The sequence below is a fragment of the Rhinolophus ferrumequinum genome, chromosome 11 (genome assembly GCF_004115265.2).
Source record: "Rhinolophus ferrumequinum isolate MPI-CBG mRhiFer1 chromosome 11, mRhiFer1_v1.p, whole genome shotgun sequence".
NCBI lineage: Eukaryota > Metazoa > Chordata > Mammalia > Chiroptera > Rhinolophidae > Rhinolophus > Rhinolophus ferrumequinum.
In genome coordinates, this window is record NC_046294.1 from 72,215,988 (window position 1) to 72,231,099 (window position 15,112).

The 15,112-nt window shown below is 36.9% G+C and overlaps 1 protein-coding gene across 1 annotated transcript; it reads right to left on the reverse strand.

The window, feature by feature from the left end:
* Positions 1–391: 391 nt before the first annotated feature.
* Positions 392–13,670, reverse strand: LOC117031218 (stromelysin-2-like). Its single transcript, XM_033121644.1, has 10 exons — positions 13,508–13,670; positions 12,491–12,735; positions 12,244–12,392; positions 11,932–12,057; positions 10,194–10,358; positions 9,882–10,020; positions 8,785–8,918; positions 2,545–2,701; positions 1,758–1,861; positions 392–489 (listed from the first exon to the last, which is right to left on the reverse strand). Exons 1-10 carry the CDS (start codon positions 13,610–13,612, stop codon positions 392–394), a joined length of 1,422 nt encoding a protein of 473 aa, XP_032977535.1. The 5' UTR covers positions 13,613–13,670.
* Between the last annotated feature and the right edge of the window lie 1,442 nt (positions 13,671–15,112).

The window sequence follows — 15,112 nt, forward strand, 5'->3', positions numbered from 1 at the left end:
GCCCATCCATGGAGTATGTGTTCCTACTACACTTACTAGCAGAATATCTGCTAAATGCTCCGTCCAGTGTGGTGATTGTATTGAAAATAAGTTTTATTCTAGAAAGTAAGGAACAGGCCCCAAATAAAAATCTTTATTAAACAGTAAATGAAACACCCATGGAGAGACAGTCTCTGCCTATTGTACACAGGTATTTCCCACTTCTATTCAATGTAATGCAGTAGCAAGTGAAGCAGTCCCGATAAATGCTTCATGACCTGTGAAGATGTCTACAAGGATCATCTACTTTGGCCACTGTACATGCTGGAAAATTATCCATTTTGACTCACAATAAATTATGTGAATAATAATTAGATTCATTAAAAAGGAATCTGTCTTCTCCATATCTCACCTAACATAACCAGTTGTTACTTTTCAATACACGTTTCACCACCCGATCATTAGGGTTGAACTCAAACTTTGATGATCCGCTGAAGAAATAGAAAAATCCTGTAAATATAGATGAGGAAGATAATGAGGCATTCTTCAAATAAATCATTTTACAACATGCAAAACTCAGAACAATAGTGAGCTAATAATGAATGGCACTTATTAAGTGGTTACTCTGTGCCAGGCACTGTTCTGAGTGCTTTGCATGCTTTATCTCACCTACATTTACAAAAATGTGTGAGGTGTTTGTTGCTGATGAGAAAACACTTGAAAATTAGGGCGATATTACAGTTTTCCCAGGGTAATGCCGCTAATGAAAGATGGAGGAAGCACTCCATGTCATCTGTCTGATTCCAAAGCCAGTGCTCTAAAATATTATAAAGTATTAAATTATAATTCTGAACTGATAAAATTCTATGATGTTTTAAAACCTTAATTTATTCTCCTCTTTCTTCTCAATCCACTCTTCTCCCACTAGGTCCTAAATACAGCTTGGGAGGAAATTGGACCCAAGAGAATTAGGCCAATGATAAAATACAGTAGAGATCCACTTCTGGCTTCACATACATTCGGTCGTTATCTTAGTGACAAGATCATCAACCTCACGAGCATTATGATTGTCAAGCCCTGGCAGCTCCCTCCAAAATTCCTTCAGAACAAGAATAAGTTTCACTTTCTTATCTCCCCACAGCATTATTCTTGCTTGCCACCCTGTCATTCCTTTAATAACAAATATATGACAAATTATAATAAACAATTGTATATTAATTTGTGATCTTTTTGATTGATTTCTTACTCCCACTAGACAAAACTAAATGAGGAATCAAATTGTGTCTATTTTGAGCATATAGGAGGGCTATTATTTATTTACATAAATTATATAATGCAGACAATTACAGACTACAACAAAAGGCCAGACAAGTCCCCTTGGGATGGGGTAGGAGAGAAGGGACAATAGGATGAGATAGAGGAAAACGACAACCAGCCATTAGTAAACCTGGCTCACACTTGGTTGTATTTTTATGCCAACATAGTGACCTGAAAGATAATGGGTTTATAGTGTGAGGAAGTACCTCTGATTTTTTTTTTTTTTTTTTTTTTTTTTTTTTTTTTTTTTTTGGTGCAGGTACGGAATAGAGACTTGGAAATTATGCAAGAAAAACAAAATTTAAACCAATTTGGATAAATTAGAAAATTAATTTTTTTAGGTATTTGGAGTAGAAAGGACATAAGACCGAAGATTTGAAAGTAGCTTTGATTCTCCACATTATTTTGATAGAAAATGCCCCAAAGTGTCCTCATTGGCAATGAAATGAGTGTCATCTTACCAAATGCATGTAATGCAGCATCAACCTTCGGCTCAACTCCTGGAAAGTCATCACCTATCAGTCTGGGGAAGCCTTGTTCCATGGACTGGCTATTTTCATCAAATCTATAACAAGTGAAAGAAATACAACTGAAGGTTGTGCAGAGGCCCTATTCCATGCATCAGTATGATGTTCCAGTGAGGAATCCTGGATAATTCTCAGTTAGAATAAAGAAGTGTTTAACATTTTTATGATTACAAAAATATGTGACTTTCCTGGACTTGAAAGCTCAGCACGTAAAATAGTATTTTCTCCAGAAACAAGGACATCCCACTATTTTACAGAGATTCCATGTAGATGTCTGAGATCAATTTTCTAAGCCTAGACACTCGTACAGCCCAAATGTTTCTCTGCCACAAATGCGTGAAGACTGTATACACATAAGATGCAAAGTGAATTAAATCATTTGGCTAAAAATAAACGTTTGGCTCTCTCTCACACTTGCCCTGTAGACCTTGCCTTTACAGCCTGACACATATGGGCTTCATCTGAGGGCCATTGTCTGGACCTCAGTTGGCCTCTCGTGATGTCTTTTGGTGTCTGGATATATGACCCAGTAATCAAGCACTCTAAGAGCCCTTTATTATTTATTATATCTAGGAGGTTGAATAGCTATAAGTTTTCTCCTTCATAATCAGAAAGTTTAAAATTAAAGAAAGTAGGCAGATGGGAGTGGGGGATATCCTTAAAGAAAGAAATAATGTTTCTAATTTACACTCCGTACAAAATCATTCTTATTGCATCTTACCTCCAGTATTTGTCCTCTACAAAGAAGTAGGTTTTATTTTCCTCATCAGAAAGAGCTGCATCAATTTTCCTTATGGTTGGAGGAAGACCCAGGGTGTGGATGTCTCTTGGATAACCAGCTTGCATCTCAGTTCCTCTGATGGCCCAGAATTCATTTCCTATTGAAGAAAGACACCCAAGAAATTTTGAGTGAAGCCTTTTTGGTTTGAAAGATAATTTTATTACTTATTGTGAAAAAGAGGAATTCTTGGTTTTAATTCCAACTACCAACCCAATGCCCAGTTCATAGCTGGTATTTAATAAATATTCCCTGAATAAGTGAATGAATAAATAAGTGAACAAACAAAAGAGTAGATAACTCTGGTCCAATGGCCTTTCTGGGTCTTATATTTATTATCTATGAATTATACTGACCAGTACTAGTTACTTCTTATAATTTCTGGTGACTTCTTAATCTCAATTTCTAACCTGGAACTCTCGTAAGCTTCACAACAATAAGTCAGTTACTTACTGGACACTTTCTTTTGTGCATCTCATAGGCACCTTGTTCAATCTGTGTTGCTTCTGAATACCTTAAGAATCCACATAAATTTGAGTGAATTAGCACAATGCAATCCTATCAGGCTCTCTGCTTTTACTTGTTATATCACCTTTCCTATGCCAACCCCATCACTTCCAGGTTAACTAATCTAAAATGGCAATCTATTGTGCATCTCTCTTGCTTCACCGGAATTGAATGACTTGTACCTGTCACAAAAGTTCCAGATACACTTTTACTTTTGTTTAAACAGTTTCTTCTGCCTTAAAAAGCTTTCTGCTCTCTACACACCCAGATCCTCTCACCACAGTAAAGTTCTTCTTTAACACTCATCCTAAACATCATCTTCTCTCAGATCTTTGCTAAACCCTGGGTGTGGGTCAAGTGCTCTCCCTCTAAACTCCCATGGTACCCTGGCTTCTCTTAATCCCAGCACTTATCACATGGTATGCTGATGACTTCATTTCTGCTGCTGTCTCTAGAATATGAGCACTTTTTAGTTTTGACCTCCACTAACAAGCACAGTGCCTGGAACATTGCAAGTGATAAATAAATGTGAGCTAAATTGTGAATAGTAGCAATACTTTAGTGTTATATAACCCTTTACAATTTCCAGGATAATTTCTCATTATTTCATTTAATCCTCATTTCATTTGAAAATGATGTTTGTTAGAAATATATATATACTTTAAAATCCCCATACAGTTTGACATTTAAAAATACTTCCAAATAACTTATGAATCAAGGAAAACTCTTTTTTTAATGAACAAATTAAAAATACTGCATATCAAAACTTGTGGGATGAAGCAAAAGCTGGGAAGAAGGAATATTTACATGCATAAATGCTTATATTAGAAAAAAAGAAAGGCTACAGATTAATAAGGTAAGTATCAAACTTAAGTTATAAAAAAACTAACAGAATAAATTAAAAAACAAAAATGAAGGAAATAATAAGAAAATGGACAGAAAAGAAATGAAAGATCAAAATACAATAGATGATTAACAAAGTCAAAAGTTAGTTCTCTGAGACCAATAAAATTGTTAACTATCCTGTTTTCCTATGAGATTGATAGAAAGACACAAAGATTCAATATCAGGAATTAAAAAAGGAACAAAACTTCAGCAATAATTAAAATGACAATAAAATAATACTCTGAAAATATTATACCAGTTGATTTGAAAAAAGACAAAGTTGACAAATTCTTAGAAAAATATGTTAACAAAACTAACTCAAGAAATGATAGAAGCTCAAATAGCATATTACCAGTTGAATAAACAGAAACAATAGTTTAAAAGTCGGACAAAGGTACCAACAAGCCTGGATAGTTTCATTAGTTAATTTATTTATCCCTGCACTGACTGCATTTCTTTGTCTATCGAGGCTTTATAATATAGGACATTTCTGCTCATCTTATTCTTCTCCAGGAATATCTTGGCTATTCATGGCCTTTGCTCTTCCATATAAATTATGGAACTAATATGTCAAGTTCCATGAAAAATATTTTGGCATTTGAATTGAAACATCCTTGCATCTATAGATAAATTAGCATTTTTACTATGTTGAATTTTTCTATCCATGAATATGAAATATCATCTATTTACTTAGGTCTCATCAAATATTTTATTTTATCTTAAATTTTTAAAACATTTTTATTAAAATATATCTAACATACAGTACTATCTTAGTTTTAGGTGTACACCATAGTTGTTCAACATTTATATACCTAAAATTGTGATCACCATAAGTCCAGCAACCACCTGACACTATACTATGTTATCACAATATTACTGGCTATATTTCCTATGCTGTACGTTACAACCCCATGACTTATTTGTTTTATACCTGGAAAGTTGAACCTCTTATTCCCCTTCACCTTTTTTCCCCTCCTTTTTAAAATTTTCAATTACAGTTGACATTCAATATTATTTTATATTAATTTTCGGTGTACAGCATAGTGGTTAAACATTTATGTAATTTAAGAAGTGGTCCCCTTAACTAGTCTAGTACCCACTTGGCACTATACATAGTTATTACCTTATTATTAACTATATTCCCTGTGCTTTACATTCCCATGGCTATTTTGTAACTACCAACTGTACTTCTTAATCCCTTAACCTTTTTCACCCTGCCACCCAAACACCCTCATCTATCTATCACTCTGATTAATCTGGTAGCCATCTGACACCATACATAGTTATTACAATATTATTGGCTATGTTCCTTATGCTATTCCCTTCATCCCCATGACTACTGTGTAAAAAATAATTTATACATCTTAATCCCTTCTCCCTTTTCACTCACCCCCAACTCCCCTCCCATCTGGCAACCATCAAAGTGTTCTCAGTAACTATGGCTTTGTTTCTGTTTTGTTTGCTTCTTTATTTTGTTCTTTAGATTCCACAGATAAGCAAAATCACATTGCATCTGTCTTTCTCTGACTGTCATATTTGAATTAGCACAATACTCTCCAGGTCTATATACGCTGCCACAGATGGCAAGAACCCATTCCTTTCTATGGCTGAGCAATATTACATTATTTCCATTATATATATATATATATATATATATATATATATATATATATATATATATATATATACACACACACATATATATATATATACACACACATATATGTGTGTGTCTGTGTGTGTGTGTATATATATATATATATTACACCTACTCTTGATCCATTTATCTATTGATAGACACTCCAGCTGTCTCCATATCTTGGCCATTGTAAACAATGTTTCAGTGAACATACGGATGCACACATCCCTTTGAAGTAGCATTTTTGGTTTCTTCGAATAAATACTCAGAAGTGGGATCACTGGATCCTTCTTTGTCTCTTGTTATAGCCTTTGTTTTAAAGTCTATTTTGACTGGTATTAAGTATTGCTACCCCAGTTTTTTTGTTTGTTTGTTTTCATTTCATGAAATATCATTTTCCCATCGCTTTACTTTCAGTTTCTGTGTGCCTTTGGATCTGAAGTGAGTCTCTTGTAGGCAGAATATGTAAGGGTCGTGTTTTCTTATTCATTCAGCCACCCTGCCTTTGATTGTAGCATTTAATCTCTTTGCATTGAAAGTAATTGTTGATAGATATGTAGTTATTGCCATTTTATTATTCATATTTTTTAATGTTTTTTTTTTTTTTTTTGGTCCTAAAGAAGTTCATCTAAGATTCCTTGTAATACTGGTTTGGTGGTGATGAACTCCTTCAACTTTTTCTTGTTGGGGAAGCTCTTTATCTGTTCTTTGATTCTAAACGATAGCTTTGCTGGGTAGAGTAATCTTGGTTGAAGGTAGGTTCTTTTCATCACTTGGAATATTTCATGCCACTCCCTTCTTGCCTGTGAAGTTTCTATTGAGAAATCAGCTGACAGTCTTATGGAAGCTCCCTTGTAGATAACTGTTTTTCTCTTGTTGCTTTTAAGATTCTTTCTTTGTCTTTAAACTTTGGCATTTTAATTATGATGTGTCTTGGTGTGGGCCTCTTTGAGTTCAGCTTGTTTGACACTCTCTGTGTTTCCTGGCCTTGAATATACATTTCCTTCACCAGGTTAGGGAAGTTTTCTGTCTTTATGTCTACAAATAGGTTTTCAATTTCTTGCTTGATCACTTCTCCTTCTGGTACTCCTGTGATGCAAATTTTGGTATGCTTGATGTTGTCCCAGAGTCCCCTTAAACTCTCCTCATTTTTTTAGATTCTTTTTTCTTTTGCTGTTCAAATTGGGTATTTTATGCTACCTTACCTTCTAAATTGCTGATTTGATTATGTTCTTCATTTTATATACTGTTGATTCCCCTAAGATATTCTTCATTTCAGTTATCATTCTTCACTTCTGACTTTTTTATTCTGGTTCTTTTTTGTTTTCTATCTCCATTTTTATGTTTTCTAGCTCTTTGTTGACATTCTCCCTGAAATGATTGAGCCTTTTTATAACCAGTGATTTGAACTCTGAATCTGATAGATTGCTTGTCCCCATTTTGTTTAGTTCTTTTTCTTGAGCTTTGTTCTGTTCTTTTATTTGGGACATGTTTATTTGTATCCCCATTTTGGCTGCCTCTCTACGCTTGTTTCCATGTATTAGGTAAAGCTGCTATGTCTCCCAGTCTTAGTAGAGTTGTTTTATGTAGTAGGTGTCCTGTGGGACCAGTGGTGTTGTCTCCCTGGTCATCAGAGTCAGGTGCTCCGGGTGTATCCCTTGTGTGGGTTGTGTGTGCCCCTCTATTGTAGTTGAGCCTTGGTTGGGGTTTGCACATCGATGGAAGGGATTGACCCTCAGGCTGATTAGTTGTATGGAGTGGCCATGACTACAATGCAAGAGCTGTGGTGCAGGGGCTGACCATACGGAACAGGATTTGCTTTATCAGGGCTGTGATGCCTCCCTATTATGCTTTTTGGGTATATCACCCTTGGAGGCAGCCAGATGATGCTCCGACTTGGTCCAAGCTGGCCACTGGGTGTTCCAGCCCTGGGGCCTCCTGGCAGGGGACCCACTGCAGGCCAAATTAAGTTGCATGCTGTGCCCTGCTTGGGGTTGCCTGGCATAAGCCACAAAGCAATCTGCAGATGGCCACTGCCTGCTCTTGTCTTGGAGGTGCCTTGAGAGCCAAGCCACAAACTGAGGTTGGTTGTCACTAGTGCCAGCCTTAAGGCTGCTCAGTCAGAGGTATAGGACATACCAAAGACAGATACTGCTTGTTTGGATTTGGTGAACCTTTGAGAGATTTTAGGAAAATATGCAGCATGAGCCAAGACAGGCAATTTGTATGAAAATGCCACTGGAAGAGGCTTGGGTGTGCCTGCAAGTTGGGTAGGGTGGGGTCTCAGGGAATCACCAGGGCAGGGAGGATGAACAGTGTTAGCCATGTCAATGGAGACTCAGATATGGTGGCCACCTGTGCCTTCATGCTGAGAGTGGGAGGGATCAACAAAAAATAATGGTTTCTGCCAGCTCCTCTGTCTGGGAGAAAGCTGTCCCTCCCATCCTTGCCCTGAAGCCAGACAATGCAGCTCCTCCCCATATATCCCTGGCACCCTTCAAGCTGCTGCCCCAGCACCAGAGATCAGAATGAGTGAGTCTGTCAATAAGTAAGTCCATGCATGGGCCCTTTAAAAAGAATCCCTGGGACTCCATCTCACTCAGTCACAATCTCTGCTGGTTTTCACAGCCAGAAGTTATGGGGACTTCTCATTGCAGCACTGAAACCCTGGACTGGGGAGCCCGGTTTGTGGTTGTGGCCCCTTGGTCCCCCGGGGGGGTACCTCTGCAGCTGAGATATCCCTCGCTACTTTTAATAGTCGCGCACAGGTATGGGTCCAGCCTGTTCAGAGTCTGCTCCTCCTACAAGTCTCAAGGTGGCTTCTTCTGTATGTCCTTAGTTGTAGGGCTTTGGTTCAGCTAGGCTTCATGCAATTCTGTGATGGTTGTTCTGTAGTTTAGTCATAATTTTGATGTGGTCATGTCAGGAGGCAAGCACAGCATTTACTTACTTCACCATCTTAATCAGACATTCATTGAATATTTTAAATAAAGCTTGTAATGTTTTTTGTACATACCTTGTTTAAGCATTAGCACTAGTCTTGCAGTAATACACCATTCAAAATGTAATATAATGGAGAAAATTCAATTCTTGATGACATTATTGCAATAGAATTTATTTCAACAAGTTAAAAAAATTTACATAGTACTTACCTTTAAAAATAAAAACGATATCCTTGCTATTAACTTCATATGCAGCATCCAAGTTTGTTGGAAGAAAGGGCCAAAATGTAGAAATGAATTCTAATTCAGGTTTGGGATTCCAGAGGGATCTGCGCCAAAAATATCTGTAATACATAAAAATTAATTAGAATTGTCATATATATATATATATATATATATATATATATATATATATATACACACATTTTTTTTTAAAGTAATATATTCTTCTGTTTCTTTCGATCAATGCTAATTTAGAAGTTAGTACAAGACTGACCTTCTCCTATGATCCAGGGTTATAAACTCTATGGCAGGAAATGTGTTAACAATGTACTAATTACTTAGCATAGTGTCTAGTCTAACATTTTGTAAAACAGTGTGTATATTATGTACCCATTTTGAAAAAAGTAGCAGGAAAAATATATACCTATTCATGCATGTATGTGAATAGAACATCTTTGTAAAAAAAATGAAGGAAATTGGTAGCAATGGTTGCACATGTGGAAAGAACTGGGGATTCTGTAGGTCAAGATGGGGGAGAGATTTTTCTTTTAATTCTTTGTCTTTTGGTGGTTTTAACATTGTGCCAAAATCATATACCACTTTACCTAAAATTAATTAATTTAAATAGCAGCATTTGTTAACAAAGGTAAAGATCCAGTCCTGCTTCTAAAGATATATCAGTACTTTTTGAAGAAGTTGCATGATTTGTGATATGTAAATGCAACAATTACTAATGCATTTATTCAACACATTCATCACATGTGCCAGGTCTATTCTAGGCTCAGGGGATATAAAAAAGAAAAAAAAAAAGAAAAAATAGATAAAACACATTGCCTTAACTGACCTTTCATTATAGTGACCAAAAATCTTCTTTGTAAGTCTGTAAAAATGGCCTGGATAACTTTAAGGAAATTATAAAATGCAAAAATAAATAAATAAATCAATCAATAAATTAAATAAATCCAGATCACAGTGATTTTAAAGCATACTGGAAAACTTTTATTTAAAAATCTCAGTCAAGTTTTTCTTTCTAAGCATTATACATCAAAAAAAGTGGATAGGGAAATAGAATTTTCCGGTCTGACCTGTCTTTAAAGAACAGGATTTCTCCCCTCAGAGTGCTCACTGCATCGAAGGACAAAGTAGGATCACACATGTCTGGTGTCTCAGGAGGTACAGATTCTGTGGGCACCACAGGGTCAGCAGGGGAAGTAGGGGGAGGTCCTAAAGAGAACAGATATGAGGATGCAAACATTAGGAGAAACGTGAGGCTTCTGTCAATTTATATGCGTTCCAAACATTCTCAAAGTGCTTTGAGTTGACTTGCAAATGCTTTCTGCAGCATTTTAAAGCTGTCCGACAAAGCTCCAATGCCCAATTTTTCCAGCATCACTCACCATACAGGGACTGAATGCCATTCACATCATCTTGAGAAAGGCGGAACGGGGCCAGGTCTGTGAGTGTGTTGTAGATGGGGTACATCAAAGCCTCAGCATTGGCTGAGTGCTGGAGACCCAGGGAATGGCCGAGTTCATGGGCAGCAACGTAGAATAAATTGGTCCCTATTTAAGAAATCAGAAATATGAGTATTTATTCCTTAAATACATGTACATTACAACTGTCAGCTGTGTATTTTATTTGTTTACTTCTTGGAACGGCAGGTGTATTTTTTATTTTTTATTTTTTTTTTTGTTAATTGGTCAATTGACTAACTACATATCTAATGGAAAACCAAGTGTATTTCAAGGCTCATTATTGACATCAATCTTGAGGCAAAGTGTGCGGCCATATCCAGCTACTCCCCTCTGCTGCAGAAGCCCATTAATTTTATAACCAGGTCCCTTTTCTTGTAGTATTCTGGAATGGCATGAACCTACTGGTTTAGCGCATCAATAAATATTTCTCTTCATTTGTCAATGAAAAGATAAACATTGTTTCAATGTACTGACATTTGCCAGTCACAATCTAAATTAAATGAATCACAGTTTCTTCATTTCAATTCTGGAATCCTTAAACAATCTTACTAATGTTATTTGACATCGGAATATTGCCTGCACAACTTTTCAGCCTCATGATGATTATTCAGCACATATTGTGTTCAAAAATATTAAGAATGATAGAGGTCATTGGATCTATAAGATTGATTTAAAACATAATACGCCCAATCATGTCTAGCATTGATCACAAAAGAGATTTTGGCCAAACAAACACTACCTCTACTCAGGTTTTTTTCTTCATATTACATTTTTTTTATAAAAACAAAACAAAACAAAAAAACACAGAATACTGAAATTGGAAGGCATTGGGTAATTATGATTGACATACCAAGTAAGTTGACTTTACTTTTAAAGTTGTTATTTGAGACTTTTTGGGACTGTCCATTTGGAGCAAGAAGTTGTTAATTCAATCACAACAAATAATTTTATCCAGCACTAACGTCACATTTGTTCTCTCTACAGAGATTCTGTTTGCATTTTGATTATAAATCCAAATTAAATTTCAGAAGTAGAAGTATTTGTTTTAACCAATTGTTTGAAAACTTTGGAAGCCATTCTCAAACTATACAGTTATGAAATGAAAAACATTCTTTTACCTGAAAGGTTTGGACCTTTTATTTCGGAGTTAGCCCTTCCCTTCAGAACAAGCCCATAAAATTTGTTTTAACCTAGAGAGAGTAAATTGTTCATTTAACCAGATAAACCTAAACTGGAACCTCAGTTTCTGGAATTTAATTCTCATTTCTGTTTTGAAGAGTATAGAAGTCATAGGGGGAAATTTCCCCAGTTGGATATAAACAGTATCCAGGGCACAACTTAGTGTAAATTTAACCCTTGGATAGCTACAATTTGATATGAGAAATTGTTTTTAATGATGATTCTAAGATCACAAAAGATCCATAGTCATCAAAGAAATACTTAATGATGCTCCCTATGTTGTGCTCACCAAGACAGAGAATAAACTTTTTAGACATCTGAAAACGTTTTTCAATAATAATTATGACAAAAATACTTACCGTCTGCTGGTCTGTGACCCATCGGACAATCCAAAACAACCCATTTCTTCAATGTTCTTAGTTATTAAGACTTTTCCAAATATTAAAAGCATCAGAATCGTTCTGAGAAATGTATAACTAACCTGATGTGTCCTTTGTCCATTGTTCATCATCATCAAAGTGGGCATCTCCATGAATCCCCGGCCCGGGTGGGTAGGCATGAGCCAAAACCATTCCAGGTCCATCAAAAGGATAAAAGTCTCCGTGATCTAAGAGAGAACATGTGTTTTGTTTTGTTTTTGGTGTTTTGTATTTTGTTTTTGTTTGTTTTTTAATTGGAAAGCTAATTGTTCTTAATGATGAGGAATCTCTTTGGAATCCTTTCCAATAAAACACCACCAGCCAAATGGATGCATTTCATGGGTCTTGTTTGTTTGTTTGTTGTTTCTTTTTACCTCTAACTGCAAAAGTGATCATTATGTCAGCCTCTCCTTCATAAATCCTGGAGATTGTAAGTGGAGTTACCTTCTCCCAGACTTTCACAGCTTTCTCAATGGCAGAATCAACATCATCTCTTGGCAAATCCAGTGTATAATCCACAATCCTGTATGAGAGAGAACATTTGAGGAAGATGATATTTTCTTCTGAGATAGTAATTTATAAAGTCTCAGTGTTCTGTGAAAACCTCTTGGGACCCGTTACCTGTAGGTAAGGTGAGTTTTCCTCCACCTTGGCATGCCAGGAAAGGTATTGAAGTGCCCAACATCAGGAACGCCGCACCTGGGCTTCTGCATCACCTCCAGAGTGTCGGAGTTCAGCTTCCCAGTGACCTTCAACCCCAGGAACTTCTGCATTTCTTGCATTTTTCTGACAACAGGACTACTGTCCTGTATTCTAGCAAAGACTTTCACATCTTTTTCGAGGTTGTAGTAGTTTTCTAGGTAGTGCTAATGGGATAATAAGTATAGATTTTAGGTCATTCTTATGATTTTTAGCCTTTTGTAGTACACTTGTGCAATTATTCACTTAATCTTTTTCAAATATTCCTCCAGTTTGCTAAAATAAAAATCAGTGTCATATTATTTTTCATTCTTCAATTAGACTCCTCTTCACCTTTGCTTTGTCTTTGTAACTAAATAATCTCTACAGTTTAGTTTACTACCAAAGCAATGAAAATGAAATGGAAAATTTAGATAAATATTTGGTGCACTTAAAGGAGAAACTGAAAGACTTCTTTGGGATTAATTGTGTATTTCAGGTACATTTGTTTAGTTTCCTCAATTTTCCACTTCATTGGTCTCACAAGAACTTGGCTTAGGAAAAAACATGGACAAATCCCTGTGTCTAAACATGACACTAGCAATGTAAAAATCTAGCTAATTTTACATTAAGATATCTAAAAAAGTTCCAAAGCAAGACACATTTTGCAAACTCTCCCCTTGTTCATGTGTCTCAAGCCCAGTGCTGCTGCTATTATGGAGTCTGTGATCTTAGGGAAATACCTCATCCATCTCACCTTTGTTTCTTCATCCCTGAAAGGAGAAGCCGGAATAATGTGATACCAAGACCCTTTTCACATCAAACACTTCATAACTCTCTGTCCTTGAACTACTCCTGCACAGCAATTCAAACCACTCTGAATGAGGTTTATGAATGGAAAACAGAGGGTTTTCCCACTTGGCCCTGTGAGTGAGTGTGGAATGTATTGCCCTTAATTACCTGAACAAGGTCCATGCTGTCATCCCCGTCCCTGGCAGCTCCCTTCAGTGGATAGGCTGAGCAAACTGCCACACACAGCAACAGCAGCATTGGAAGGTTCTTCATTTCCACTCGCTTTACTCAGCTTGGTGTGGTCTTAGTGCCTTGCTTTTTGCCTGTCTTCTCCTAGGTCCACTGTCTAGAGCCCAACTTTTATAGGGTGACAATGTTCCTTTAGATCACGCACAGCTTGACTCATGATTGCTGTCACCTGCATAGCAGCTGGACCACTTCCAAAACCTCCAAATCCAAAATAGGATGATACAAGATACTTTACTAATTTCTCTCAACCTTTCTAATTTTGCGAGTCAAAATAATGATGAACCTCTCCAGGGAATGCTTCCTGTCTTGGTAGAGAAAAACAGGGCTTTTTTTCCTCTGGAAAAAAGTAACTGGAATTTACTAGACAACTTATGTTTGTATATTTGAGAGAAGTAGGCTGATTTGGTAAAAAGCCAGAATTGTGCAGAACTTTTAAATGCAGTTTTAGAAGAACATATTTAAAATCAAATGTTATAAGACCTAAGTAAATGAAAAGCTGTACATATATAGCTATAGTCTGTACTATTAGACTATTAGATTCTGTAAAAGTGGAAGAAATAACATGTACAATAAAATTGGAAAGGAGAGTTCATTTGTGTGTGTGTGTGTGTGTGTGTGTGTGTGTGTGTGTGTGTGTGTGTGTGTATTTGATTTGAAATACCTATTATTGTTTTCTGGCTAGATTTTGTTAATCCTTGAGGAGGCAAAATGTCACGTCCAGTGCAACACAGTCTGTGGGGAGGCGAGAAGAGGCGGCTTTGGGTTAAGTATTTTAAGAAAGAGAGAAACAGAGACTCAATGCGGTTAAATCTCAGAGAGCCAAGGGTCTCGGAGCCTCGAAAGACTAGAGCCCCGAATTGGACGGATTGATGGCTTTTATTGATCACAAACAAGGAAGTGGCATTCTTTTAGACACGGTCTGTGAAAGTCATCCACTACATCAGAAAACTACCTCAAACCGAAATTATTTGTCCCAAAACAGCTGAAGCATAGAGTCCCATAATTACTAAGGTGCAGTATGTACCTCGCTGGGGGGCAAAGTCTCTCCTGGTGAAACAATTGCATGAGCTGAGCAGAAAGAGCTTGATCTTATCACTCTAAAGACCTCTCTCACAATTAGGTGAGAGGGAGCAGCCAGAGTCAGCAGCTTTTTCTCAAGCATGGGGGAAGGGGAGGCAAGGCTCCTTCCCAGATCTTCTAGGGCAGCTCATGGGGGTCTCTGTGGGGTTCCGCCTGGATTGAGTTGTTCCCCCCCTCCATGGGGAATCTTACTCGTCATTGGCTGCAAACCCTCCTTTTGGAGACCAAACAGAGAGACACAGGATGTAACCAGTCCCAGAGAAGTGCAGTACCACAGACTCTTCTTTCTTTAAGGAAAGGTGTCAGGGGACAAACGGCTAGGATGTTGTGTGACTACAGAAAAACTCAGAGGCAGGATAGAACAAAGATTCTGAAGAAAACAGAAGTGTATCCATTCTCTTTTGGTTGGTCTTAATTCTGTACCCAGTTTATTAATGAGCAACA

Excerpts from the sequence above, each read along its gene's own strand:
- LOC117031218 (XM_033121644.1), bottom strand. The coding sequence starts at position 13,612 with ATGAAGAACCTTCCAATGCTGCTGTTGCTGTGTGTGGCAGTTTGCTCA. Across the intron at positions 2,702-8,784 it reads TATCGTTTTTATTTTTAAAG|GAAATGAATTCTGGGCCATC; the intron begins GTAAGTACTATG and ends TTTCTTCAATAG. Across the intron at positions 490-1,757 it reads TGCTGCATTACATGCATTTG|GATTTTTCTATTTCTTCAGC; the intron begins GTAAGATGACAC and ends CTATATTTACAG.